Source organism: Dromaius novaehollandiae, chromosome W, assembly GCF_036370855.1.
Source record: "Dromaius novaehollandiae isolate bDroNov1 chromosome W, bDroNov1.hap1, whole genome shotgun sequence".
In the NCBI taxonomy this organism is placed as follows: domain Eukaryota; kingdom Metazoa; phylum Chordata; class Aves; order Casuariiformes; family Dromaiidae; genus Dromaius; species Dromaius novaehollandiae.
The window spans coordinates 59,330,455-59,355,832 of NC_088130.1; the positions used below are offsets into that span (position 1 = coordinate 59,330,455).

At 57.8% G+C, this 25,378-nt stretch overlaps 3 protein-coding genes across 3 annotated transcripts; all 3 read right to left on the minus strand.

Annotated features, from left to right (window-relative positions):
• Window positions 1-1,387: 1,387 nt before the first annotated feature.
• Window positions 1,388-3,341, minus strand: LOC135324217 (avidin-like). The gene is made up of 4 exons (XM_064499989.1): window positions 3,214-3,341; window positions 2,905-3,115; window positions 2,059-2,179; window positions 1,388-1,929 (listed from the first exon to the last, which is right to left on the minus strand). The coding sequence occupies exons 1-4, from the start codon at window positions 3,283-3,285 to the stop codon at window positions 1,884-1,886; spliced, it is 450 nt and encodes a 149-aa protein (XP_064356059.1). The 5' UTR covers window positions 3,286-3,341; the 3' UTR covers window positions 1,388-1,883.
• Window positions 3,342-9,478: 6,137 nt separating this feature from the next.
• On the minus strand, window positions 9,479-11,432 carry LOC135324218 (avidin-like). Its single transcript, XM_064499992.1, has 4 exons — window positions 11,305-11,432; window positions 10,996-11,206; window positions 10,150-10,270; window positions 9,479-10,020 (listed from the first exon to the last, which is right to left on the minus strand). Exons 1-4 carry the CDS (start codon window positions 11,374-11,376, stop codon window positions 9,975-9,977), a joined length of 450 nt encoding a protein of 149 aa, XP_064356062.1. The 5' UTR covers window positions 11,377-11,432; the 3' UTR covers window positions 9,479-9,974.
• Window positions 11,433-17,568: 6,136 nt separating this feature from the next.
• Window positions 17,569-19,714, minus strand: LOC135324493 (avidin-like). Its single transcript, XM_064501015.1, has 4 exons — window positions 19,391-19,714; window positions 19,086-19,296; window positions 18,240-18,360; window positions 17,569-18,110 (listed from the first exon to the last, which is right to left on the minus strand). Exons 1-4 carry the CDS (start codon window positions 19,460-19,462, stop codon window positions 18,065-18,067), a joined length of 450 nt encoding a protein of 149 aa, XP_064357085.1. The 5' UTR covers window positions 19,463-19,714; the 3' UTR covers window positions 17,569-18,064.
• Between the last annotated feature and the right edge of the window lie 5,664 nt (window positions 19,715-25,378).

Sequence of the window (25,378 nt, forward strand, 5' to 3'; positions counted from 1 at the left end):
GAAATGCCATCTTTTAGTGGGGTGGTGGGGCAGAGCCCTGGCATTGCCCTGGACTTTCTGCTAGCTTCTCAAGGAGGAATTTGTGCTTTAGTGAATGAAAGCTGTTGCTTTTCTGTGGAGCAGGATCAGAGAGTTGAGCCTGACTTTGCCAAGATCCATGCAGGCCTACAAGGACGAGGCACGCTGACAGTGGAGCAGCCACTCGACTGGTGGCGACGGGTGTCTAACCAAGGAGGATGGGTTGATGAATGGTGAAGAGGACTCTAAGATTAGTGATTAGAGGAGCTCTGATCATTATAATTAGGCGTGTTCTTGGAAGGCTTAGTCATGGCTGTGCATCAGGATGTATCAAGTGACGCAAAAATACCACGCTCCCCACTGGTCAATCCCAACACGAGATGAAGGGAATCCGCAGACGAGTGTTGCAGACGCTGCGGAAGGAGCAAGGAGACATCCATGAGCTCACGAGCATGCAGTATGGAGGAGAGCGAGGCTGGAGAAGCCTCCCAGGGGGCAACGTGGAAGCACAAGAGCATCAACAGTAGCGTGACTGACTCCGTTTTGCCGGTCGCTGCCATCTTGGGAGTGAACAGGGGCGAATTCGTGAGCCTTGTGTGCATCCTTGAACCCCGTGGAGCAGCGAGGCCAGACTGGATGGAGCCGGGTGGTAGTTGAAGCGGTCGCTAGTGGAAAAAACCCCCACTCTCTCAGCTCCTCCCTGTACGTATAGCCAATGAGACGATGACGGACAGCGGCTATACCTCCCGAAAGGATGTCTAGAAGCCGAAAGGAAATTGCTGCGAGTAGAGTTTTCTAGGACAGCTCTGGTGCCCTGACGGCTCCTCCAGGAGCTGGCATCATGTGGCAGGACCACAGGCTGCTGCACTCAAAGGCCAGGGGCCACCTCAAAGGTAGGAGACCTTTTAAACTTCTGCATCGGGAATTGGAGTGAGGACTGCCTCTAAGCTCCCAGGTGCTCACCAGACAAGCAAGGCTTCCTTTGTTTTAACGAGAGCCTGGAGGAGTGAGCGTGAGGGAGGTAAAGTAAGCTCGCTGTAAGAAAGGGGAGCCAAGGAATTCCTGGTTTTGCAAAGAGCAAGGTAAGGCCTGGAAATCCTTTGCTTTGGCATTATTGCAGGCTAAGGAGACGGGACCACCAAGAGCAGGCTTGCTGCCGCAGCAGCTCCCTTAGTCAGTCATGAAGCAGGGGGATACTTTTGGTAGGCTTCACAAGCTACCTGAGCTCCGCCTAGGCACACCTAGGATGGTGCTACGCTCTTGCCAAGCTGGCTTTCAGTGGAGGAAAGCTGTTTGGTTTACAAAGAAATATCCCCGGTGTTTTGGAATTTTGTATTTTAATGCTGACAACTAATCATGGTAACGCAGGGCTTTTAAAAATGGCTTTAATTCTGTAGTTCTAAAATTCTCCTTATGCCGTGTTTCTTGCTAGCCAGAGAGTCTGAAGCGACGCAGTCTTGCACCGGCTTTTCTCAGCTGTTCTTCAGCCATTTCCCGTGCTGTCACTCAGGCTCCCGCTGCCCTCAGGGAGCCCCGCAGAGGGAGGCGTTTCGGCTTCGGCAACACGGAGCCCCCGGCGCTTCCCCGGGCTCCGGCTCCGGCGCCCTTTGTGGCGGGGGCTCGGCTGCCAGACGGCGTCTCCCTCCCCCGCCGCGGGGCCGCGGGGGGGTTGGGGGGGGCGAAGCGACGGCGGCGCCCGCGGGCGGCTGCGGCGGCTCGGCGGGTGCCGGGCCGGGGGTGGCGCCGTCGGGGGCCGGGACGGCGCGGAGCGACGAGAGCGGGCGGCCGTTTGCAGCAAAGCTTTATTGGGGGCGGTGGGGGTGGAGGGGGCTTCGGCGGCGGGGGGCAGCACCGCCCGCGGCTCCTCACTCCCTGCGCAGCGCCCGGCGGACGAAGACGTTGACGCCGACTCTGCGGGACGGGGCGGGCGGAGCGCGGTCAGGGCAGAGGCGCCCGGCGGCAGCGGGCCCGCAGACGCGGCCGCCGCCGAGGGCCCTGCGCCGGCTCCCGGCCGCGCCGCCCGCTCCGCCCGGGGCTCACCTGGTGGCTTTCCAGTCGTCGCCGAGGCTGCCGACCTGCTCTCGCAGGAGCCACATGGTCTTCAAAATTTCCCTCCCGTCCTTGTCCACGAAGCACTGGCCCACGAAGACAGCGACGGAGTCTGCAGAAGCGGGGGGGAGAGTGCGGAACGGAGGCGTGAGTCGCCCCGTGGGACGGGGGTGAAGCCCGTGCCCCGAAAGCCGCCCCTCCGCGGCCTCTCGCCCGGGCGTCGCTGCCCGCTGCGGGCGGGTGGCAGCGGGGAGGCAGTGGGGAGGCAGCGGGTTCGCCCCCGGGTCGCTCCCGGCGCCGCCTCCACACAGCGGGGCTCCGGGGTCGGCCGCTTATCTCTGGGCATCTTGGTGGCGTTTGGAGCAAGGAGGGAGCTCAGGAGACCTGCCCGCGGGTCCCATCGGCCGCGGCGCTTAGGGATGTCGCGGGGGAGGGCAGAGCACCACGGGGGCCATCGCAGGGCAGGGCAGGGCAGGGGACCACGGGGGACTTCACGGGGAGGACAGCGGACCGTTGCGGACAACTCAGGGGAGGGACTCAACTGTTGGGAACATCACGGGAGAAGGCACAACACCATCGGGGACACCACAAGGGAGAGCAGGGACCGCCAGGGACATTGCAGCAGAGGGCACAACACTGATGGGGACATCGCAAGGGAGGGCAAGGGATGACAGGGGACATTGCAGGGGAGGACAGGGCACTGTTGGGGCCATTGCAGGGAGGGCAGGAGACCGTCAAGGACATCACAAGGGAGGGCAGGGGGCCATTGGGGATATCACAGGGAAGGGCAGGGGATCGCCAGGGACACCACGGGGAGGCTGGGGAAGGGCAAAGCACCTGAGAAACTCCAGTTGACAGTGAAACCGAAGGTGGGCTGGTTGCTGTTGTTCTCACGGTGCTGGGATCCCTGCAGCGGCGAAATCTTGATTTCACCGTTGCCAGCTGTCACGGCCGTGTGGTACGTGCCGGAGAACTCTCCTGCTTCATTCACAGAATTGATGGTCATATTGGAGCCCAGGTCATTGATCCAAAGTCCTGCCAGGACACACTGCAAAGAAGGAATCAGCATGGGGTGCCCGGCACCCAGCCCTAGGGGACAGCCAGCAGTGCCTGGCCGGGGCCGGTCCGGTCCGCAGGCACCTTTACCTTCCGCTCAGCAGAGGAGCTGGGAGTCACCAGCGCCAGGGCGAGCAGCAGGAGGATGGCAGCCACCTGCATGGTCTCTGCGGCTGGGAGGTGCTGGCTGATGCCCGGGACGTGCTCCTCGCAGGGCTCTGTCCGGGTGCCGGCTCCCCCTCCTTTTTATTGCTGCCGGGGCTCCCGGTGCCAGCTCTGCCCAGACGTTGCATAACCTGGGTGTTTCCAAAGTTGTGGTTCTTAGCGATATGACAGGGCGATTGCATGCAGATGTTTCCAGCAGCTTGTATGGAGCCAGCTGCTCCTTGCTCGTGTGCCCCCAGGGCAGGGGCCAGCCCAGCCCCCCGGGAGCAAGGCATACCGCTGGCTGTGCGCAGGCTCTCGCTCTGCCGTGTGGCTCATGGTGGCTCCACTACGGACCAAAGTGGTGCTTGCTTAAAGTCTTAGACCCCGATTCCCAGAGAAGAGCGGCTGTTGGGCCGGGGCCAGAGCTCTTGGGCTGCGCCAGGGAGGTGGGCATCGCTCTCGGGGTGCTGGGACTGCCACGCTGGAGGGTGCTGAGCGCCTGGGCAGGGGGATGGGGCTATCACAGGCTGTGTGCGACACACACCCGGCCCAGATGGACACCCCAAACTGACCCCCTGAGCCAGGGAAAATCCCTTCCAAGGGCTGGGCCCCTAAAACCCTGCCTGCTGCCCGTTTGCCACCCTGCTGCCATCCCTGGTACCTTCTCCTGGTCCTCTCCGCACACCTGCCAGCAGGGCCCTGCACCCCTCGTTACCCAAATGCCCTGTGTGGGTGCCGGGCAGTGTTAGCCCCAACCCAGCCTGGAGATGGAAGCAGCGCAGACAGCCTGACCCCACTCCTCAGTGCTGGATACCCTCCCGCAACCTCATCTGGGACCAGGCGTCCTGCAAAGGTTTCCCCAGCCACCCCAGCACGGCTGTGCATGCCAGCCTGGCCCAGGCGATTTCTTTTGCGATTTCTGTCAGACAGCAGCACCCCCGTGTAGCCCCCCCCGCTCCTGTGGTCAAGCCTGCGTCTTCATCAGCCTGGCCCCAGAGAGGAGCCTCCCTCCCGGCTCTTCCGAGCAAGGTCAGGAATCCTGTTGTAATCCAAACGTGACATCCAGTTCCTCTTCCTACCTCGGCATTATTGCAGGCTAAAGAGCAGGGACCGCTAAGAGTAGGGCAACATCCGGAAATCCTTTGCCCTGGCATTATTGCAGGCTCAAGAGAAAGGATCCCAGAGGCTTAAAACTCACAGGTAACTTTGGTGTGCACACCTGGTAATATTTATTCAAAACAAAACAAAATAAAACAGGACTGGCATCAGTTGAATGCAAGGGCGTGTGGTGGGGCTTTGGTCCTTAGCTGCCGGTTACCTCCTCCCCTGCCCTGTCTCCGGCTCCAGCAGAAACCTCCCTGGCGTCTGTTTGTTAAAGACTCCGACCTCAGGCAACATGGTGGGCTCGGGCGAGACATCACAACCAGGAGGACCCCTTGTGCGTCTGGTCTCTTTTCCCTTTATTCCCTGCTTTTACTGTCGGGCTGGATACTCAGCTCGGCAGCAGAGACCGCAGGCTGACGTCAGTTCAGGGGCACAGGTCCCTTCTGACTTTCCTTTGTCTCCGACATGACTGAAAATGGGAACTAGAGAGTTGAAGGAAACCCCCAAGGAGATTCCAGCATGTGACATATATTTACATAGGTGCTATTCTCTCAAACCCTGCAAGTATTTAAGCAAATGAAATGTCTGGGCCAGCTGCATGGAGCCGCAACCTTGTTGAACTGCTCCAGTTCCACGCTTGATCCTGCACCACGCCTGACTTTGTGACGGCTGGTTTGCCCCCTGTCCACTCTCGGCTGCTGCAGCAGCTCTCTCAGTCAGCAAGGCTGACGGTGTTGTTCTTGGCCGCTCCCTTCGTGTCTCAGTCCTGCATTCGGTTGCTGCCTTGTTGTTGCGAAGCAAAACTCGATATTTTTCCAACGCACGACTGACAAAGTATGAATGCGCACTTTTATCTCCTGATGCTATCACTCTGAAATGATGCTCAGCTCTTAATCCTGCTTCTCTTTTACCTACTGCATCTGATGGCGAACCTCATGACTGTAACCTGTTAGGTGACTTATTTTCCTCTCCCTGGCTGCATCCTAAAGGTGTTCCTTTAACGAATCCTGACCTTGTCCTATTTGTGGACAGGTCTTGCTTGCGAGATTCACGTGGTACCTTAGTAGCTGGATTTTCTGCCTGTACTCAAAATCAGGTACTAGAAGCCTTTGCTCTCCCCGGTGGGACACGAGCACAAGTAGCTGAACTGGCTGCTTGAACTCGTGCCTGGATTCTCACTAAAGGACTCTCTGCTGCAATGTATTTGGTGCCTAGGAATGGCTTTGGAGTTGCTCATGACTCCAGACAGCTTTGGAAACAAGGGGGACTTCTGACCTCAGCAGGAACTCCTCTTTGTAATGAGCAATACGTAGCGACTCTCTCAGGTGCTTTACAGCTCCCTTTAGCAGTCGCTATTGTGAAATGCCAAGCTCATGCCTCTTCCCGCGATGATGTTGCCATTGGAAATGCTCTTGCAGCTCAGTCTGCAAGAAATGCAGCCCTTCACAGTCTGCCATCTGCAAGTGCTATATTTATTCCTTGTCCAAAGATCAGACCTCCTTCTCATGCCTGCAAGACCTTGTGCAGTTGCAGGACAACATCCCTCAAATCAAGAAGGACATTTGGTTGCGGCATCACTGTTCTTTGCTCACTGACACTCTTGGGCGCTCCCTGGACGGCTCCCTGGTTGTGCCTCGGAGTCTCTCCTGCCTTACCTTGCTTGCCTGGCCCAAGATTGGCTTGCACCATTCTTTCCCTCAGGTTCACAAGAATAGTGTAGTACTTGTCCTGTTGGTTTAGCCCACAACGTGGGAAACAGACCATCCCTTCAGCTCAACCCAGGCCCCATGGACCATTTCTTAGCTAACGAGATGATTTTATGCAAATGCCTAAATGTTGTACTCTGGAATGTGTTCTGCTAATAATTGACACGTTCTCCGGCTGGGTGGAAGCTTACCCTTCTAAACGCGATGATGCTACCAGAAGAGCGAAAAAGCTGCTGAAAGAATTTGTTCCCCGGTTTGGACCACCTGTGGTAATTGAGAGTGACCGAGGCACTCACTGTGCGGCACTGATCATTTGCGATGCGTGCAAAGCTTTAAGTACTGAACAGCAATTGCACTGTGTGCATCACCCGCAATCAAGGGGGCCTGTGGAATGAAAGAATGCCGATGTGAAGACCTGCATTGCAAAAATGGGTGCAGAAACTAACCTCAAGCGGCCAGAGGCCCTCCCGATCCCACTGATGCATAGTTGAAACACGGCAAACGGAAAACATGGACTCTCACCATATCAAATCCTCACGGGAAGGCCTACGCTGCGGCCACCCACACCTCCAACTGAACCAGGAAACCTGATGTGAGAGGACGATCAACTGTCTGATTACTGTAGCAAACTAAGTGAGAGTTTTAGGTTTATACACCCAGGGGTGCATGATGCTCTTCCAGAACCCGCAGCTGAGCCCTGCCACCCCTGACAACCCGGTGACTGGGTATGTGTGCAAGGACACCAGAGAAAGAACGCTCTCCAGCCCTGACGGCAGGGATCTTACCAGATCTTATTAATCCCCAAGCCTGCTGTACGCTACAAAGGACTGCCCTCTTGGATACCTGCGTCCCACTGCAAGAGAGTAGCAGCACCTGCAGAACCCAGCCCCACCAACCTCTCTTCTGAACACGAGCAATCAGATCAGGAACCCCACTGTAATGCAGACATGACTTCCAGTTCCTCAGCCTCTCAAACCCCATGATATAACCTCAGGCCTTAAAGAACCTGTGAGTCCTCTTCACATTGTTGCAGGCAAGAGCGAGCCACGGAGTAGCATGCCCTTTGAAAGAGCGTGTGTCTTGGCGGCGTCTGCGGTCCCTGCTATTGCACTGCGTAAAGTCTAAATGGTGCCCGTTGTGAAGAGGTGGCTACTTTTGGTAGGCTTCACAATCTACCTGAGCTCCACCTCAGCACACCTAGGATGGTATGACAACATGGTGGTCCGATGGATGCAAGGGCTGGCCGAGCCCACAAACCAGTCACAAGGTTGGTTCTGCGCTCATGCTCCTCTCGGCACCCCTGGGGAGATGCCAGCCCTCCCATTCCCTGATAATAACAGCTGGAGGCAGAAGTTTCATGACACGCACAGCTTCTCTAACTCCCAGACAGCCACGGTTCCCAAGGACATGTTCTATCGCCATTCAGTAACACCCTATGACAACGCCGTCTGGTGTCCCCCCCGGAGTCAGGCTGTGAATGTTAGGCCTTTCTGTGGGGACGATGAATATATCCCATTGCCAGTTTGGGTTACGTATCTTTGACAACGGCTCAGTGACTCTGTCACATCCCAATGGCTCCAGGACAGAGGAAGACTTGCTAACGAAAAGCCAAACTCCCCAACCCGTGTATAGAGTCACAGTAGATGACGGAACCTGGTGGCTGACGGGAGAGGGCCGAGTACCCAACCAGTGTGGGGCCAATCGTATGCAGGAAAACACGTGTACGTCAACGGCTGTCCAACTAATGCGGCAGCATCCACCGGCTACCTCGTGCCCACTGTTCAGGGCTTTAGCAATTAAAGTGCCTCAGAATAGACGACCATGATCCCCTGCGACAGAAGCGAACTGTCAGTGACCCTTGGGTTCAAAGACTAACCCGATTCCATCAAGTTGTTCAATGCTTCATACCCTGCTTAGGTGTGGAACAACCTGAGAAGGCCAAATTAATACTTCGACCCCACCACAACAAATAGACAACTCAACCTTAGACGCTTTGCAGGCACTGCATCAGGAAATGCCATCTTTTAGTGGGGTGGTGGGGCAGAGCCCTGGCATTGCCCTGGACTTTCTGCTAGCTTCTCAAGGAGGAATTTGTGCTTTAGTGAATGAAAGCTGTTGCTTTTCTGTGGAGCGGGATCAGAGAGTTGAGCCTGACTTTGCCAAGATCCATGCAGGCCTACAAGGACGAGGCACGCTGACAGTGGAGCAGCCACTCGACTGGTGGCGACGGGTGTCTAACCAAGGAGGATGGGTTGATGAATGGTGAAGAGGACTCTAAGATTAGTGATTAGAGGAGCTCTGACCATTATAATTAGGCGTGTTCTTGGAAGGCTTAGTCATGGCTGTGCATCAGGATGTATCAAGTGACGCAAAAATACCACGCTCCCCACTGGTCAATCCCAACACGAGATGAAGGGAATCCGCAGACGAGTGTTGCAGACGCTGCGGAAGGAGCAAGGAGACATCCATGAGCTCACGAGCATGCAGTATGGAGGAGAGCGAGGCTGGAGAAGCCTCCCAGGGGGCAACGTGGAAGCACAAGAGCATCAACAGTAGCGTGACTGACTCCGTTTTGCCGGTCGCTGCCATCTTGGGAGTGAACAGGGGCGAATTCGTGAGCCTTGTGTGCATCCTTGAACCCCGTGGAGCAGCGAGGCCAGACTGGATGGAGCCGGGTGGTAGTTGAAGCGGTCGCTAGTGGAAAAAACCCCCACTCTCTCAGCTCCTCCCTGTACGTATAGCCAATGAGACGATGACGGACAGCGGCTATACCTCCCGAAAGGATGTCTAGAAGCCGAAAGGAAATTGCTGCGAGTAGAGTTTTCTAGGACAGCTCTGGTGCCCTGACGGCTCCTCCAGGAGCTGGCATCATGTGGCAGGACCACAGGCTGCTGCCCTCAAAGGCCAGGGGCCACCTCAAAAGTAGGAGACCTTTTAAACTTCTGCATCGGGAATTGGAGTGAGGACTGCCTCTAAGCTCCCAGGTGCTTGCCAGACAAGCAAGGCTTCCTTTGTTTTAACGAGAGCCTGGAGGAGTGAGCGTGAGGGAGGTAAAGTAAGCTCGCTGTAAGAAAGGGGAGCCAAGGAATTCCTGGTTTTGCAAAGAGCAAGGTAAGGCCTGGAAATCCTTTGCTTTGGCATTATTGCAGGCTAAGGAGACGGGACCACCAAGAGCAGGCTTGCTGCCGCAGCAGCTCCCTTAGTCAGTCATGAAGCAGGGGGATACTTTTGGTAGGCTTCACAAGCTACCTGAGCTCCGCCTAGGCACACCTAGGATGGTGCTACGCTCTTGCCAAGCTGGCTTTCAGTGGAGGAAAGCTGTTTGGTTTACAAAGAAATATCCCCGGTGTTTTGGAATTTTGTATTTTAATGCTGACAACTAATCATGGTAACGCAGGGCTTTTAAAAATGGCTTTAATTCTGTAGTTCTAAAATTCTCCTTATGCCGTGTTTCTTGCTAGCCAGAGAGTCTGAAGCGACGCAGTCTTGCACCGGCTTTTCTCAGCTGTTCTTCAGCCATTTCCCGTGCTGTCACTCAGGCTCCCGCTGCCCTCAGGGAGCCCCGCAGAGGGAGGCGTTTCGGCTTCGGCAACACGGAGCCCCCGGCGCTTCCCCGGGCTCCGGCTCCGGCGCCCTTTGTGGCGGGGGCTCGGCTGCCAGACGGCGTCTCCCTCCCCCGCCGCGGGGCCGCGGGGGGGTTGGGGGGGGCGAAGCGACGGCGGCGCCCGCGGGCGGCTGCGGCGGCTCGGCGGGTGCCGGGCCGGGGGTGGCGCCGTCGGGGGCCGGGACGGCGCGGAGCGACGAGAGCGGGCGGCCGTTTGCAGCAAAGCTTTATTGGGGGCGGTGGGGGTGGAGGGGGCTTCGGCGGCGGGGGGCAGCACCGCCCGCGGCTCCTCACTCCCTGCGCAGCGCCCGGCGGACGAAGACGTTGACGCCGACTCTGCGGGACGGGGCGGGCGGAGCGCGGTCAGGGCAGAGGCGCCCGGCGGCAGCGGGCCCGCAGACGCGGCCGCCGCCGAGGGCCCTGCGCCGGCTCCCGGCCGCGCCGCCCGCTCCGCCCGGGGCTCACCTGGTGGCTTTCCAGTCGTCGCCGAGGCTGCCGACCTGCTCTCGCAGGAGCCACATGGTCTTCAAAATTTCCCTCCCGTCCTTGTCCACGAAGCACTGGCCCACGAAGACAGCGACGGAGTCTGCAGAAGCGGGGGGGAGAGTGCGGAACGGAGGCGTGAGTCGCCCCGTGGGACGGGGGTGAAGCCCGTGCCCCGAAAGCCGCCCCTCCGCGGCCTCTCGCCCGGGCGTCGCTGCCCGCTGCGGGCGGGTGGCAGCGGGGAGGCAGTGGGGAGGCAGCGGGTTCGCCCCCGGGTCGCTCCCGGCGCCGCCTCCACACAGCGGGGCTCCGGGGTCGGCCGCTTATCTCTGGGCATCTTGGTGGCGTTTGGAGCAAGGAGGGAGCTCAGGAGACCTGCCCGCGGGTCCCATCGGCCGCGGCGCTTAGGGATGTCGCGGGGGAGGGCAGAGCACCACGGGGGCCATCGCAGGGCAGGGCAGGGCAGGGGACCACGGGGGACTTCACGGGGAGGACAGCGGACCGTTGCGGACAACTCAGGGGAGGGACTCAACTGTTGGGAACATCACGGGAGAAGGCACAACACCATCGGGGACACCACAAGGGAGAGCAGGGACCGCCAGGGACATTGCAGCAGAGGGCACAACACTGATGGGGACATCGCAAGGGAGGGCAAGGGATGACAGGGGACATTGCAGGGGAGGACAGGGCACTGTTGGGGCCATTGCAGGGAGGGCAGGAGACCGTCAAGGACATCACAAGGGAGGGCAGGGGGCCATTGGGGATATCACAGGGAAGGGCAGGGGATCGCCAGGGACACCACGGGGAGGCTGGGGAAGGGCAAAGCACCTGAGAAACTCCAGTTGACAGTGAAACCGAAGGTGGGCTGGTTGCTGTTGTTCTCACGGTGCTGGGATCCCTGCAGCGGCGAAATCTTGATTTCACCGTTGCCAGCTGTCACGGCCGTGTGGTACGTGCCGGAGAACTCTCCTGCTTCATTCACAGAATTGATGGTCATATTGGAGCCCAGGTCATTGATCCAAAGTCCTGCCAGGACACACTGCAAAGAAGGAATCAGCATGGGGTGCCCGGCACCCAGCCCTAGGGGACAGCCAGCAGTGCCTGGCCGGGGCCGGTCCGGTCCGCAGGCACCTTTACCTTCCGCTCAGCAGAGGAGCTGGGAGTCACCAGCGCCAGGGCGAGCAGCAGGAGGATGGCAGCCACCTGCATGGTCTCTGCGGCTGGGAGGTGCTGGCTGATGCCCGGGACGTGCTCCTCGCAGGGCTCTGTCCGGGTGCCGGCTCCCCCTCCTTTTTATTGCTGCCGGGGCTCCCGGTGCCAGCTCTGCCCAGACGTTGCATAACCTGGGTGTTTCCAAAGTTGTGGTTCTTAGCGGTACGACAGGGCGATTGCATGCAGATGTTTCCAGCAGCTTGTATGGAGCCAGCTGCTCCTTGCTCGTGTGCCCCCAGGGCAGGGGCCAGCCCAGCCCCCCGGGAGCAAGGCATACCGCTGGCTGTGCGCAGGCTCTCGCTCTGCCGTGTGGCTCATGGTGGCTCCACTACGGACCAAAGTGGTGCTTGCTTAAAGTCTTAGACCCCGATTCCCAGAGAAGAGCAGCTGTTGGGCCGGGGCCAGAGCTCTTGGGCTGCGCCAGGGAGGTGGGCATCGCTCTCGGGGTGCTGGGACTGCCACGCTGGAGGGTGCTGAGCGCCTGGGCAGGGGGATGGGGCTATCACAGGCTGTGTGCGACACACACCCGGCCCAGATGGACACCCCAAACTGACCCCCTGAGCCAGGGAAAATCCCTTCCAAGGGCTGGGCCCCTAAAACCCTGCCTGCTGCCCGTTTGCCACCCTGCTGCCATCCCTGGTACCTTCTCCTGGTCCTCTCCGCACACCTGCCAGCAGGGCCCTGCACCCCTCGTTACCCAAATGCCCTGTGTGGGTGCCGGGCAGTGTTAGCCCCAACCCAGCCTGGAGATGGAAGCAGCGCAGACAGCCTGACCCCACTCCTCAGTGCTGGATACCCTCCCGCAACCTCATCTGGGACCAGGCGTCCTGCAAAGGTTTCCCCAGCCACCCCAGCACGGCTGTGCATGCCAGCCTGGCCCAGGCGATTTCTTTTGCGATTTCTGTCAGACAGCAGCACCCCCGTGTAGCCCCCCCCGCTCCTGTGGTCAAGCCTGCGTCTTCATCAGCCTGGCCCCAGAGAGGAGCCTCCCTCCCGGCTCTTCCGAGCAAGGTCAGGAATCCTGTTGTAATCCAAACGTGACATCCAGTTCCTCTTCCTACCTCGGCATTATTGCAGGCTAAAGAGCAGGGACCGCTAAGAGTAGGGCAACATCCGGAAATCCTTTGCCCTGGCATTATTGCAGGCTCAAGAGAAAGGATCCCAGAGGCTTAAAACTCACAGGTAACTTTGGTGTGCACACCTGGTAATATTTATTCAAAACAAAACAAAATAAAACAGGACTGGCATCAGTTGAATGCAAGGGCGTGTGGTGGGGCTTTGGTCCTTAGCTGCCGGTTACCTCCTCCCCTGCCCTGTCTCCGGCTCCAGCAGAAACCTCCCTGGCGTCTGTTTGTTAAAGACTCCGACCTCAGGCAACATGGTGGGCTCGGGCGAGACATCACAACCAGGAGGACCCCTTGTGCGTCTGGTCTCTTTTCCCTTTATTCCCTGCTTTTACTGTCGGGCTGGATACTCAGCTCGGCAGCAGAGACCGCAGGCTGACGTCAGTTCAGGGGCACAGGTCCCTTCTGACTTTCCTTTGTCTCCGACATGACTGAAAATGGGAACTAGAGAGTTGAAGGAAACCCCCAAGGAGATTCCAGCATGTGACATATATTTACATAGGTGCTATTCTCTCAAACCCTGCAAGTATTTAAGCAAATGAAATGTCTGGGCCAGCTGCATGGAGCCGCAACCTTGTTGAACTGCTCCAGTTCCACGCTTGATCCTGCACCACGCCTGACTTTGTGACGGCTGGTTTGCCCCCTGTCCACTCTCGGCTGCTGCAGCAGCTCTCTCAGTCAGCAAGGCTGACGGTGTTGTTCTTGGCCGCTCCCTTCGTGTCTCAGTCCTGCATTCGGTTGCTGCCTTGTTGTTGCGAAGCAAAACTCGATATTTTTCCAACGCACGACTGACAAAGTATGAATGCGCACTTTTATCTCCTGATGCTATCACTCTGAAATGATGCTCAGCTCTTAATCCTGCTTCTCTTTTACCTACTGCATCTGATGGCGAACCTCATGACTGTAACCTGTTAGGTGACTTATTTTCCTCTCCCTGGCTGCATCCTAAAGGTGTTCCTTTAACGAATCCTGACCTTGTCCTATTTGTGGACAGGTCTTGCTTGCGAGATTCACGTGGTACCTTAGTAGCTGGATTTTCTGCCTGTACTCAAAATCAGGTACTAGAAGCCTTTGCTCTCCCCGGTGGGACACGAGCACAAGTAGCTGAACTGGCTGCTTGAACTCGTGCCTGGATTCTCACTAAAGGACTCTCTGCTGCAATGTATTTGGTGCCTAGGAATGGCTTTGGAGTTGCTCATGACTCCAGACAGCTTTGGAAACAAGGGGGACTTCTGACCTCAGCAGGAACTCCTCTTTGTAATGAGCAATACGTAGCGACTCTCTCAGGTGCTTTACAGCTCCCTTTAGCAGTCGCTATTGTGAAATGCCAAGCTCATGCCTCTTCCCGCGATGATGTTGCCATTGGAAATGCTCTTGCAGCTCAGTCTGCAAGAAATGCAGCCCTTCACAGTCTGCCATCTGCAAGTGCTATATTTATTCCTTGTCCAAAGATCAGACCTCCTTCTCATGCCTGCAAGACCTTGTGCAGTTGCAGGACAACATCCCTCAAATCAAGAAGGACATTTGGTTGCGGCATCACTGTTCTTTGCTCACTGACACTCTTGGGCGCTCCCTGGACGGCTCCCTGGTTGTGCCTCGGAGTCTCTCCTGCCTTTCCTTGCTTGCCTGGCCCAAGATTGGCTTGCACCATTCTTTCCCTCAGGTTCACAAGAATAGTGTAGTACTTGTCCTGTTGGTTTAGCCCACAACGTGGGAAACAGACCATCCCTTCAGCTCAACCCAGGCCCCATGGACCATTTCTTAGCTAACGAGATGATTTTATGCAAATGCCTAAATGTTGTACTCTGGAATGTGTTCTGCTAATAATTGACACGTTCTCCGGCTGGGTGGAAGCTTACCCTTCTAAACGCGATGATGCTACCAGAAGAGCGAAAAAGCTGCTGAAAGAATTTGTTCCCCGGTTTGGACCACCTGTGGTAATTGAGAGTGACCGAGGCACTCACTGTGCGGCACTGATCATTTGCGATGCGTGCAAAGCTTTAAGTACTGAACAGCAATTGCACTGTGTGCATCACCCGCAATCAAGGGGGCCTGTGGAATGAAAGAATGCCGATGTGAAGACCTGCATTGCAAAAATGGGTGCAGAAACTAACCTCAAGCGGCCAGAGGCCCTCCCGATCCCACTGATGCATAGTTGAAACACGGCAAACGGAAAACATGGACTCTCACCATATCAAATCCTCACGGGAAGGCCTACGCTGCGGCCACCCACACCTCCAACTGAACCAGGAAACCTGATGTGAGAGGACGATCAACTGTCTGATTACTGTAGCAAACTAAGTGAGAGTTTTAGGTTTATACACCCAGGGGTGCATGATGCTCTTCCAGAACCCGCAGCTGAGCCCTGCCACCCCTGACAACCCGGTGACTGGGTATGTGTGCAAGGACACCAGAGAAAGAACGCTCTCCAGCCCTGACGGCAGGGATCTTACCAGATCTTATTAATCCCCAAGCCTGCTGTACGCTACAAAGGACTGCCCTCTTGGATACCTGCGTCCCACTGCAAGAGAGTAGCAGCACCTGCAGAACCCAGCCCCACCAACCTCTCTTCTGAACACGAGCAATCAGATCAGGAACCCCACTGTAATGCAGACATGACTTCCAGTTCCTCAGCCTCTCAAACCCCATGATATAACCTCAGGCCTTAAAGAACCTGTGAGTCCTCTTCACATTGTTGCAGGCAAGAGCGAGCCACGGAGTAGCATGCCCTTTGAAAGAGCGTGTGTCTTGGCGGCGTCTGCGGTCCCTGCTATTGCACTGCGTAAAGTCTAAATGGTGCCCGTTGTGAAGAGGTGGCTACTTTTGGTAGGCTTCACAATCTACCTGAGCTCCACCTCAGCACACCTAGGATGGTATGACAACATGGTGGTCCGATGGATGCAAGGGCTGGCCGAGCCCACAAACCAGTCACAAGGTTGGTTCTGCGCTCATGCTCCTCTCGGCACCCCTGGGGAGATGCCAGCCCTCCCATTCCCTGATAATAACAGCTGGAGGCAGAAGTTTCATGACACGCACAGCTTCTCTAACTCCCAGACAGCCACGGTTCCCAAGGACATGTTCTATCGCCATTCAGTAACACCCTATGACAACGCCGTCTGGTGTCCCCCCCGGAGTCAGGCTGTGAATGTTAGGCCTTTCTGTGGGGACGATGAATATATCCCATTGCCAGTTTGGGTTACGTATCTTTGACAACGGCTCAGCGACTCTGTCACATCCCAATGGCTCCAGGACAGAGGAAGACTTGCTAACGAAAAGCCAAACTCCCCAACCCGTGTATAGAGTCACAGTAGATGACGGAACCTGGTGGCTGACGGGAGAGGGCCGAGTACCCAACCAGTGTGGGGCCAATCGTATGCAGGAAAACACGTGTACGTCAACGGCTGTCCAACTAATGCGGCAGCATCCACCGGCTACCTCGTGCCCACTGTTCAGGGCTTTAGCAATTAAAGTGCCTCAGAATAGACGACCATGATCCCCTGCGACAGAAGCGAACTGTCAGTGACCCTTGGGTTCAAAGACTAACCCGATTCCATCAAGTTGTTCAATGCTTCATACCCTGCTTAGGTGTGGAACAACCTGAGAAGGCCAAATTAATACTTCGACCCCACCACAACAAATAGACAACTCAACCTTAGACGCTTTGCAGGCACTGCATCAGGAAATGCCATCTTTTAGTGGGGTGGTGGGGCAGAGCCCTGGCATTGCCCTGGACTTTCTGCTAGCTTCTCAAGGAGGAATTTGTGCTTTAGTGAATGAAAGCTGTTGCTTTTCTGTGGAGCGGGATCAGAGAGTTGAGCCTGACTTTGCCAAGATCCATGCAGGCCTACAAGGACGAGGCACGCTGACAGTGGAGCAGCCACTCGACTGGTGGCGACGGGTGTCTAACCAAGGAGGATGGGTTGATGAATGGTGAAGAGGACTCTAAGATTAGTGATTAGAGGAGCTCTGACCATTATAATTAGGCGTGTTCTTGGAAGGCTTAGTCATGGCTGTGCATCAGGATGTATCAAGTGACGCAAAAATACCACGCTCCCCACTGGTCAATCCCAACACGAGATGAAGGGAATCCGCAGACGAGTGTTGCAGACGCTGCGGAAGGAGCAAGGAGACATCCATGAGCTCACGAGCATGCAGTATGGAGGAGAGCGAGGCTGGAGAAGCCTCCCAGGGGGCAACGTGGAAGCACAAGAGCATCAACAGTAGCGTGACTGACTCCGTTTTGCCGGTCGCTGCCATCTTGGGAGTGAACAGGGGCGAATTCGTGAGCCTTGTGTGCATCCTTGAACCCCGTGGAGCAGCGAGGCCAGACTGGATGGAGCCGGGTGGTAGTTGAAGCGGTCGCTAGTGGAAAAAACCCCCACTCTCTCAGCTCCTCCCTGTACGTATAGCCAATGAGACGATGACGGACAGCGGCTATACCTCCCGAAAGGATGTCTAGAAGCCGAAAGGAAATTGCTGCGAGTAGAGTTTTCTAGGACAGCTCTGGTGCCCTGACGGCTCCTCCAGGAGCTGGCATCATGTGGCAGGACCACAGGCTGCTGCCCTCAAAGGCCAGGGGCCACCTCAAAAGTAGGAGACCTTTTAAACTTCTGCATCGGGAATTGGAGTGAGGACTGCCTCTAAGCTCCCAGGTGCTTGCCAGACAAGCAAGGCTTCCTTTGTTTTAACGAGAGCCTGGAGGAGTGAGCGTGAGGGAGGTAAAGTAAGCTCGCTGTAAGAAAGGGGAGCCAAGGAATTCCTGGTTTTGCAAAGAGCAAGGTAAGGCCTGGAAATCCTTTGCTTTGGCATTATTGCAGGCTAAGGAGACGGGACCACCAAGAGCAGGCTTGCTGCCGCAGCAGCTCCCTTAGTCAGGCATCAAGGTGGGGAGACTTTTGGTAGGCTTCACAAGCTACCTGAGCTCCGCCTAGGCACACCTAGGATGGTGCTACGCTCTTGCCAAGCTGGCTTTCAGTGGAGGAAAGCTGTTTGGTTTATAAAGAAATATCCCCAGTGTTTTGGAATTTTGTATTTTAATGCTGACAACTAATCATGGTAACGCAGGGCTTTTAAAAATGGCTTTAATTCTGTAGTTCTAAAATTCTCCTTATGCCGTGTTTCTTGCTAGCCAGAGAGTCTGAAGCGACGCAGTCTTGCACCGGCTTTTCTCAGCTGTTCTTCAGCCATTTCCCGTGCTGTCACTCAGGCTCCCGCTGCCCTCAGGGAGCCCCGCAGAGGGAGGCGTTTCGGCTTCGGCAACACGGAGCCCCCGGCGCTTCCCCGGGCTCCGGCTCCGGCGCCCTTTGTGGCGGGGGCTCGGCTGCCAGACGGCGTCTCCCTCCCCCGCCGCGGGGCCGCGGGGGGGTTGGGGGGGGCGAAGCGACGGCGGCGCCCGCGGGCGGCTGCGGCGGCTCGGCGGGTGCCGGGCCGGGGGTGGCGCCGTCGGGGGCCGGGACGGCGCGGAGCGACGAGAGCGGGCGGCCGTTTGCAGCAAAGCTTTATTGGGGGCGGTGGGGGTGGAGGGGGCTTCGGCGGCGGGGGGCAGCACCGCCCGCGGCTCCTCACTCCCTGCGCGGCGCCCGGCGGACGAAGACGTTGACGCCGACTCTGCGGGACGGGGCGGGCGGAGCGCGGTCAGGGCAGAGGCGCCCGGCGGCAGCGGGCCCGCAGACGCGGCCGCCGCCGAGGGCCCTGCGCCGGCTCCCGGCCGCGCCGCCCGCTCCGCCCGGGGCTCACCTGGTGGCTTTCCAGTCGTCGCCGAGGCTGCCGACCTGCTCTCGCAGGAGCCACATGGTCTTCAAAATTTCCCTCCCGTCCTTGTCCACGAAGCACTGGCCCACGAAGACAGCGACGGAGTCTGCAGAAGCGGGGGGGAGAGTGCGGAACGGAGGCGTGAGTCGCCCCGTGGGACGGGGGCGAAGCCCGTGCCCCGAAAGCCGCCCCTCCGCGGCCTCTCGCCCGGGCGTCGCTGCCCGCTGCGGGCGGGTGGCAGCGGGGAGGCAGTGGGGAGGCAGCGGGTTCGCCCCCGGGTCGCTCCCGGCGCCGCCTCCACACAGCGGGGCTCCGGGGTCGGCCGCTTATCTCTGGGCATCTTGGTGGCGTTTGGAGCAAGGAGGGAGCTCAGGAGACCTGCCCGCGGGTCCCATCGGCCGCGGCGCTTAGGGATGTCGCGGGGGAGGGCAGAGCACCACGGGGGCCATCGCAGGGCAGGGCAGGGCAGGGGACCACGGGGGACTTCACGGGGAGGACAGCGGACCGTTGCGGACAACTCAGGGGAGGGACTCAACTGTTGGGAACATCACGGGAGAAGGCACAACACCATCGGGGACACCACAAGGGAGAGCAGGGACCGCCAGGGACATTGCAGCAGAGGGCACAACACTGATGGGGACATCGCAAGGGAGGGCAAGGGATGACAGGGGACATTGCAGGGGAGGACAGGGCACTGTTGGGGCCATTGCAGGGAGGGCAGGAGACCGTCAAGGACATCACAAGGGAGGGCAGGGGGCCATTGGGGATATCACAGGGAAGGGCAGGGGATCGCCAGGGACACCACGGGGAGGCTGGGGAAGGGCAAAGCACCTGAGAAACTCCAGTTGACAGTGAAACCGAAGGTGGGCTGGTTGCTGTTGTTCTCACGGTGCTGGGATCCCTGCAGCGGCGAAATCTTGATTTCGCCATTGCCGATTGTCACGGCCGTGTGGTACGTGCCGGAGAACTCTCCTGCTTCATTCACAGAATTGATGGTCATATTGGAGCCCAGGTCATTGATCCAAAAGCCTGTCAGGACACACTGCAAAGAAGGAATCAGCATGGGGTGCCCGGCACCCAGCCCTAGGGGACAGCCAGCAGTGCCTGGGGCCGGTCCGGTCCGCAGGCACCTTTACCTTCCGCTCAGCAGAGGAGCTGGGAGTCGCCAGCGCCAGGGCGAGCAGCAGGAGGATGGCAGCCACCTGCATGGTCTCTGCGGCTGGGAGGTGCTGGCTGATGCCCGGGACGTGCTCCTCGTAGGGCTCTGTCCGGGTGCCGGCTCCCCCTCCTTTTTATTGCTGCAGGGGCTCCCGGTGCCAGCTCTGCCCAGGCATTGTATAACCTGGGTGTTTCCAAAGCTGTGGTTCTTAGCGATATGACAGGGCGATTGCATGCAGATGTTTCCAGCAGCTTGTGTGGAGCTAGCTGCTCCTTGCTCGTGTGCCCCCAGGGCAGGGGCCAGCCCAGCAACCCAGGAGCAGGGCATACCGCTGGCAGCGCGCAGGCTCTCGCTCTGCCGTGTGGCTCATGGTGGCTCCACTACGGACCAAAGTGGTGCCTGCTTAAAGTCTTAGACCCCGATTCCCAGAGAAGAGCGGCTGTTGGGCCGGGGCCAGAGCTCTTGGGCCGCGCTGGGGAGGTGGGCATCGCTCTCGGGGTGCTGGGACTGCCACGCTGGAGGGTGCTGAGCGCCTGGGCAGGGGGATGGGGCTACCACAGGCTGCCTTTTCTGCCTCCCATGGTTTCCCCAGTGCCGCTGGCTCACGAGGTGGCTCGAGCCCCTCTGGGCTGTACAGCCACCGCCGCGTGGGGGGCGCACGGCTGCCCTCCGCCCGCCCGGACCTCGTGCACATGCCCGTCCCAGCCCAGCGCCCGGCAGGGGAAGAGGCAGCCCTGGCATGGCACGGGACCTCGCGTCCCTCGTTGCTCCAGCCGCGCAGTGCCTGCGGCTCCCGCAGAGCTGGGGGCTCCCCAGCCCCAGCTCTGCAGGCGGGGCAACGCCTGTGGCAGAGAGCATATTTTCGGCTGGATGAGCACCCCGCGGGGTGCTTTCTGCAGCCAGCCGGGAGGCGAGGAGACGCCCCTGCTTGGGTCCCTGCCAGCCCGGAGCTTTTCCACAGGCCGAGCGGGCACCACCCCGTCAAACAGGCGGCCGGGCCTCTCTGAGGGCTTGGCGCCAGCTCCTCACCAAGGCCGGGCGGAAAGGAGGCCTCTGGCCCTCTCACGTGCCTAACGCCCCGAGCAGCCCCAGCTGATGGGCCAGGAGGCCCTTTCCTGCAGGGCTCGGCTCTATTTCCCCCCCTCCTGCCCACATTCCCGCGGTCGGCCCCACGCCAGCAGCGGTGCCTGCGGTTGGCCGCCGAGCTGCCGACAAACCGCCCAGTCTCTTCGCTTGCCCTGGTTTGAAATCAGGGCTTGTTACGCTCCTGACAAGCTGACTTTTATTGGTGGAGAGCTATTTTGTTTGCAAAAAAACAAACATTCCCCAAATATCTTGCGCGTCGGATTTTAACGCCGACAACAAACCATGTTTACACAGGGATTTTTAAATAACTTCAATTCGGTATTTATAAAATCGACCTTATGTTGTATTGGTTGCTAGCCAGACAGGCTGAGGTGACTTGGTTCACACTCGATTTTCTTACCCATTCCTTAACAGTTTTCAAGGTGGCCTCTTAAAAATAGGTTTAATTCCCTCATCATCATGCCAAGGGCTCATTTAGACCTGTTTATCAGAAAACATTATTTTTCTTAAAATGGAAAGAGCAAACTTCTTATAATAGCTCAGAAGTGCTTTTCGGTTTTTAGGTGCCTTTTAATCTAATCCCGAGCCCCAGCATCTCTCTGGTAGTAAAACCCATTCCCTCGCACTGCTCATCGCTACCTGGGCTTTTAAAACATTGTATTTCTGCTCCCATTTACCTAAACGCTTCCTTTTTCTCCAAGCATCAAGCTCCTCCAGAGCCCCCCAAGTCCCCTGCAGCTTCATGCTGTGCTTTTCTCTGCTTTGGGGCAGCCAACTCTGCTCCAACGTCCCGCTGGGGCTTTGGCTCCGTGGCACATTTCTCAACAGCTTTCCGGCTCCCGGCCCCTCTGCGAGAGCCGCCGCATCTCGCCGCCCCTTCTGGGCTGCAGGAGCTCTGCTCTGCGTGGCCCCCACTGCTGGCGGCAAGCTCGCGGCGAGGGGGAATTCCCACGCGGATATTTGCCTTTCTCTGTTTTAGGAATTTACGTCAAGGTATGTTTTCTCACTGCAGCCGCCTTGTTTACTTTGGCCATGGTGGCTGGCGCGCGCGCGAGCGGGTTTGCTGCCGGGAGGCACCGCGCGCTGCCCTGCCTCAAATGCAGCCGTCGAGGCTGCCGGTGAGCATGCAGAGGGGCCTGGGTGAAGCTCGGAGGTTGCCCAAGCGGGCGCAGGGCTGCGACCGAACGCGTGGCTCGTTCGCAGCTGTAGGTGTATTTCAGCATGGCACAAACACCGTCGATGGTATCCGCCTGCAATCATTTTATGTTGCACGCTTAAAAACCTTTAGCCTAGCGGCACGTCTTGTGGGTGCAAGGATCAGAGCAGCCTTCGGAGGAGCCCGTTCCTCCAGCGGTCTCGGCTGGAGCTCTCGCAAAGGGGAAGCAAAAACAAAACAAGGCAGCCACCGGCGGAGGCCCTTAGCGCTTGCATGCCCAGGTGATGCTCCCAAGGTTAGCCACAGGAGTGGCTCCCAGCCCTTCAGCCCCGCGACGGTCTCTGCAGCACATGTATGAGCACGCGCAGAGCGGGGATGGAGCAAGGGGGAGCGGAACGCCAGGGGAGAAGCTTTCGACTGGGGGCTGAAGTAGTTAAAAGCTGAAAGACCTGGGGCATAAGCATGTATATATGAGCATTTGAGAAACGGATCAGGAAAAATCAAACATAATTAACTCCATCCCAGCTTAACTTTGAAGAAAGGTAGTATAGATAAATGTTAGAGGACAACTATTTGCCTTGTAAATAAAGACTAATCGTCATCCCAATATATAGAAGCATCCATACACACTTCCAAAAGTTAACCCTATAATGCACGATTTTACATGACATGTGCTATAAGCTAAAAAGAAAACAGTAGGAATATCCAGTGATAGAGTAACGAGACTGAGCATCCCAACCTTTGAAAGAAACTTTCTGTGCAAGCTGTCACGAAGGGTTAAGGAACTATGCTGGGGGTCTCTGCAGTAAAACAGAGGGTGTTAAGGAAAGGCGATGGTTTTGACAACAGTGTTTGTTCTTTGCCTGCTGGATCAGAATGTAACTGTGTTTTGGTGACTGATGTAAAGTAAACTGTGTGTCTCGTAAAGAAAAGAGGGATGAAATAGTGGAGCTAAAAGGCTGTCACTCAGACTCCTGCCACCTTCAGAAACTCCTGGAGAGGGAGGTGTTTCAGCTTAGGTAACAGATGCATCAGGTTAGAGGAAAACCCGGGGTCCGCCGCACTCCTCCAGCCTTGCTTTTGCCCGGTGGGAGCTGCAGGCGCCTCTGCTGCACTGGCTGCTAGCACAGGGCCAGGGAGGCTGTGCTGGTTACCAGTCCTGCGGGTGCCGTCGCTGGACTGCCCTCTTCGCCCCCACCTCCGCTGCAGAGCTCATGGAGGTACACATAGGTTGTTTTGAAGCTCACAGGAGTGTTGCGGATTGCAAACCACCACCAGCTGGGACAAGGCTGGAAATTCCAGGAAAACTAATTTTTAGCGCGTAGTTAATGGAAACAGCTAAGGGAGAGGGTAGGATCTCCACCTCCCAGGGCAGCGGAAACACTGAGCTCAGCTCACATGGGCTCCTCCCTGGTAGTGCCCAGCGATTGCACAACTCCAGGCTGGGAAATGCAGTTTACTGTGCCGGGAAGAGCCCTAGTCTTCCAGCTTCCCCTCTCTGCCAAAGCCCCTTGAGACCCGGCCAGCGCCCCTACAGGCACCAGGGCATCGGCCCAGCGAGCCCCACCAAGCACCTCCTTGGGTCTGGTGGATCTCCATGTCCCCTTCCTGCAGGGACGGGAGGTCAGGGAGCCTTCCCCAGCACCACCGCCTGGGTCCCAGCACCCGCTGCTGGGCTCCGGCTGTCCCCACAGACCTGTGGCTGAGCAGCCTGGCACAGCACACCGAGACCACCACAACCAGGAGCTCTCTGGGCCAGCAGAGACCTGCCCAGGTTCCCCCTGGGGACAGGGAGCATGATGCCCAGGTGACACCCTTGACCCCAGGGGAGCGCCGCTGCCCCGCTCTGCCAGCTGCAGCTTCGCAGGGGGCGCAGGGGCTTTGCAAGCCCCATGCCCAGCAGCAGTGAGAGCCCTCTGCTCCCCACAACCCCTGCATAACACTCGGCTCCAAGCCATGGCCTCCCGCCATGCACAGGCAATCCCAAAGCCAAGAAAATACAATACGGGCTGGTTGGAGTGGGCCGTGCCCGCCGAGACCTGCCCCGATAACATTATTTCTCAGCCTACACGGATGCAGGAACTCTCTCTGAGGGAGCAGAGGGGAAGAAAAGGCCATTCATTGCCACGCTGGCAGCGCTGGGTCAGCGCCAGCCCGGCAATGCCCTGCGTGCAAGGGCAACCCTCTGCGGGAGCTCCCGGGGGGGACCAAAGCTGCACCGCAGGCGCTTGGAGCCTCTCACCAGGGCTGAGGGCCGCAGCTGCCCTAGCGCAGATGCTGTGCGCCAGCCAGCAGCATGGCCTTGGCCTGGCTCGGGTGGGGACACGACCAGGTCAACCATCGACAGCCTAGAGACCACACCGTTTTTGGGGATTGACGGCAACAGCCTGGCAGAGGCAGCCTGCAGGTCACAGCAGCTCCAGCCACCTGGAGGCCAGCCAGGTGCTGGGAAGTCTCACGCTCTCCCCACTGCCGTCGAGGGGAAGATAAGATGGGCACAAAGAAAAGGACATTTAAAGATTAATGGACAGCACTAAAAACAAGCAGCACTCGTGACTAATTTGCAGGGAGCAACTAAACCAGGCAGAAACAAGGAGAGGGAGGTGGCAGGCACAGGAAGAGGATGGAGGCCAGCCAGGCCAGGGGCACAGAAAAGGGCCAAGTACCAGCTGTTCTACCCCCAGCCCCTTCTCTCTTTTGGGAAAAAGCATCACTCACTACCACCTGCCCCGAGTCCTTTTCCAAGGAGGGATGTGCATAAGGGGAGTCGCTGCCTTGCCTTTTTCAGGGGGCAGGCTCCCTCACCCCTCGGGGCATGCAGCCAGCAGCTCAAAGGTCCTCTTCAACCAGGGCCAAGGCAGTGCCCCTGCCTCGTTGCCTTGGAGCCGTAAGCCAACCTGAGCAGACTTCCCCATCCCCCTGCAGCCATGGGGAACAGCCAAGCCTTTCAGCATTTCACACAAGCTTGCGTAAATGCTGGCGCTTGCACTCCCCGAGGTGGTTATGCCACAGTGCACAGGGCCTGTGTTCGGCCTCCTGCTTCAGCTGGTACCAAGACCCAAAGCAGCCCCTGGGGTAAGGGGAGGAGCAGGGCTCCATCCCACACCTACTTTGTCCCTTGGTAACAAAATTAAGAAGTTACCATCTGTCCCAGAGATAACAGGCTAAACAAATGAGGCCACCTACCTGAAACCAGATAGGTACAGCCTCCTTGCTTCCCCTGCACTGCAGCAGACTGTTTGCAGAGAAATAGGAAAATTAAGGAGTGCAGGAGCAAAGCCCGTGGCACTAGGAACCAGTCACCATCAAGAGCTACCTCCAGGACACTGCAGACTCCCAAGCAGCCACAGAGAACAGCCCTGCCTGGCTGAGGAGGGGACAAGCTAAATGCTAGTGGCATTTTTGCTATTAATACCAGTGTCTTTACCTTCACAAGACTTGCAACTACACTGGAGTAGAGAACAAGGGACATGCCTCAGACTGCTCTCTAGGACCTCAATGCAATTGCAGCTGGATGGAAGGTGTTTTTTGCTCCTCTCGCAAACCTGCCAGCCAAAAACCCTATGATGACAAGCCTGTAGTTAAGTCCTGACATACATCACAAACCATTCACATAGGCCTCTGCACAAACCAGCTAAGGTTAGGACAAGCTTTGAAGGAAAAGGGACAACAATATAGGTTCATGCACCCTTCAGCCTGCTACAAAGGAAGTACACCACCAGG

Bases quoted from the DNA above. Each gene is read 5' to 3' on its own strand.
- LOC135324217 (XM_064499989.1), bottom strand. From the start codon at position 3,285: ATGCAGGTGGCTGCCATCCTCCTGCTGCTCGCCCTGGCGCTGGTGACT. The intron at 3,116-3,213 runs GTAAAGGTGCCT...CCTTCTTTGCAG, and splicing joins GCTCCTCTGCTGAGCGGAAG to TGTGTCCTGGCAGGACTTTG. The intron at 2,180-2,904 runs GTGCTTTGCCCT...CCGCTTCTGCAG, and splicing joins TGTCAACTGGAGTTTCTCAG to ACTCCGTCGCTGTCTTCGTG.
- LOC135324493 (XM_064501015.1), bottom strand. From the start codon at position 19,462: ATGCAGGTGGCTGCCATCCTCCTGCTGCTCGCCCTGGCGCTGGCGACT. The intron at 18,361-19,085 runs GTGCTTTGCCCT...CCGCTTCTGCAG, and splicing joins TGTCAACTGGAGTTTCTCAG to ACTCCGTCGCTGTCTTCGTG. The intron at 18,111-18,239 runs GTGAGCCCCGGG...CCCGTCCCGCAG, and splicing joins GACGACTGGAAAGCCACCAG to AGTCGGCGTCAACGTCTTCG.
- LOC135324218 (XM_064499992.1), bottom strand. From the start codon at position 11,376: ATGCAGGTGGCTGCCATCCTCCTGCTGCTCGCCCTGGCGCTGGTGACT. The intron at 11,207-11,304 runs GTAAAGGTGCCT...CCTTCTTTGCAG, and splicing joins GCTCCTCTGCTGAGCGGAAG to TGTGTCCTGGCAGGACTTTG. The intron at 10,021-10,149 runs GTGAGCCCCGGG...CCCGTCCCGCAG, and splicing joins GACGACTGGAAAGCCACCAG to AGTCGGCGTCAACGTCTTCG.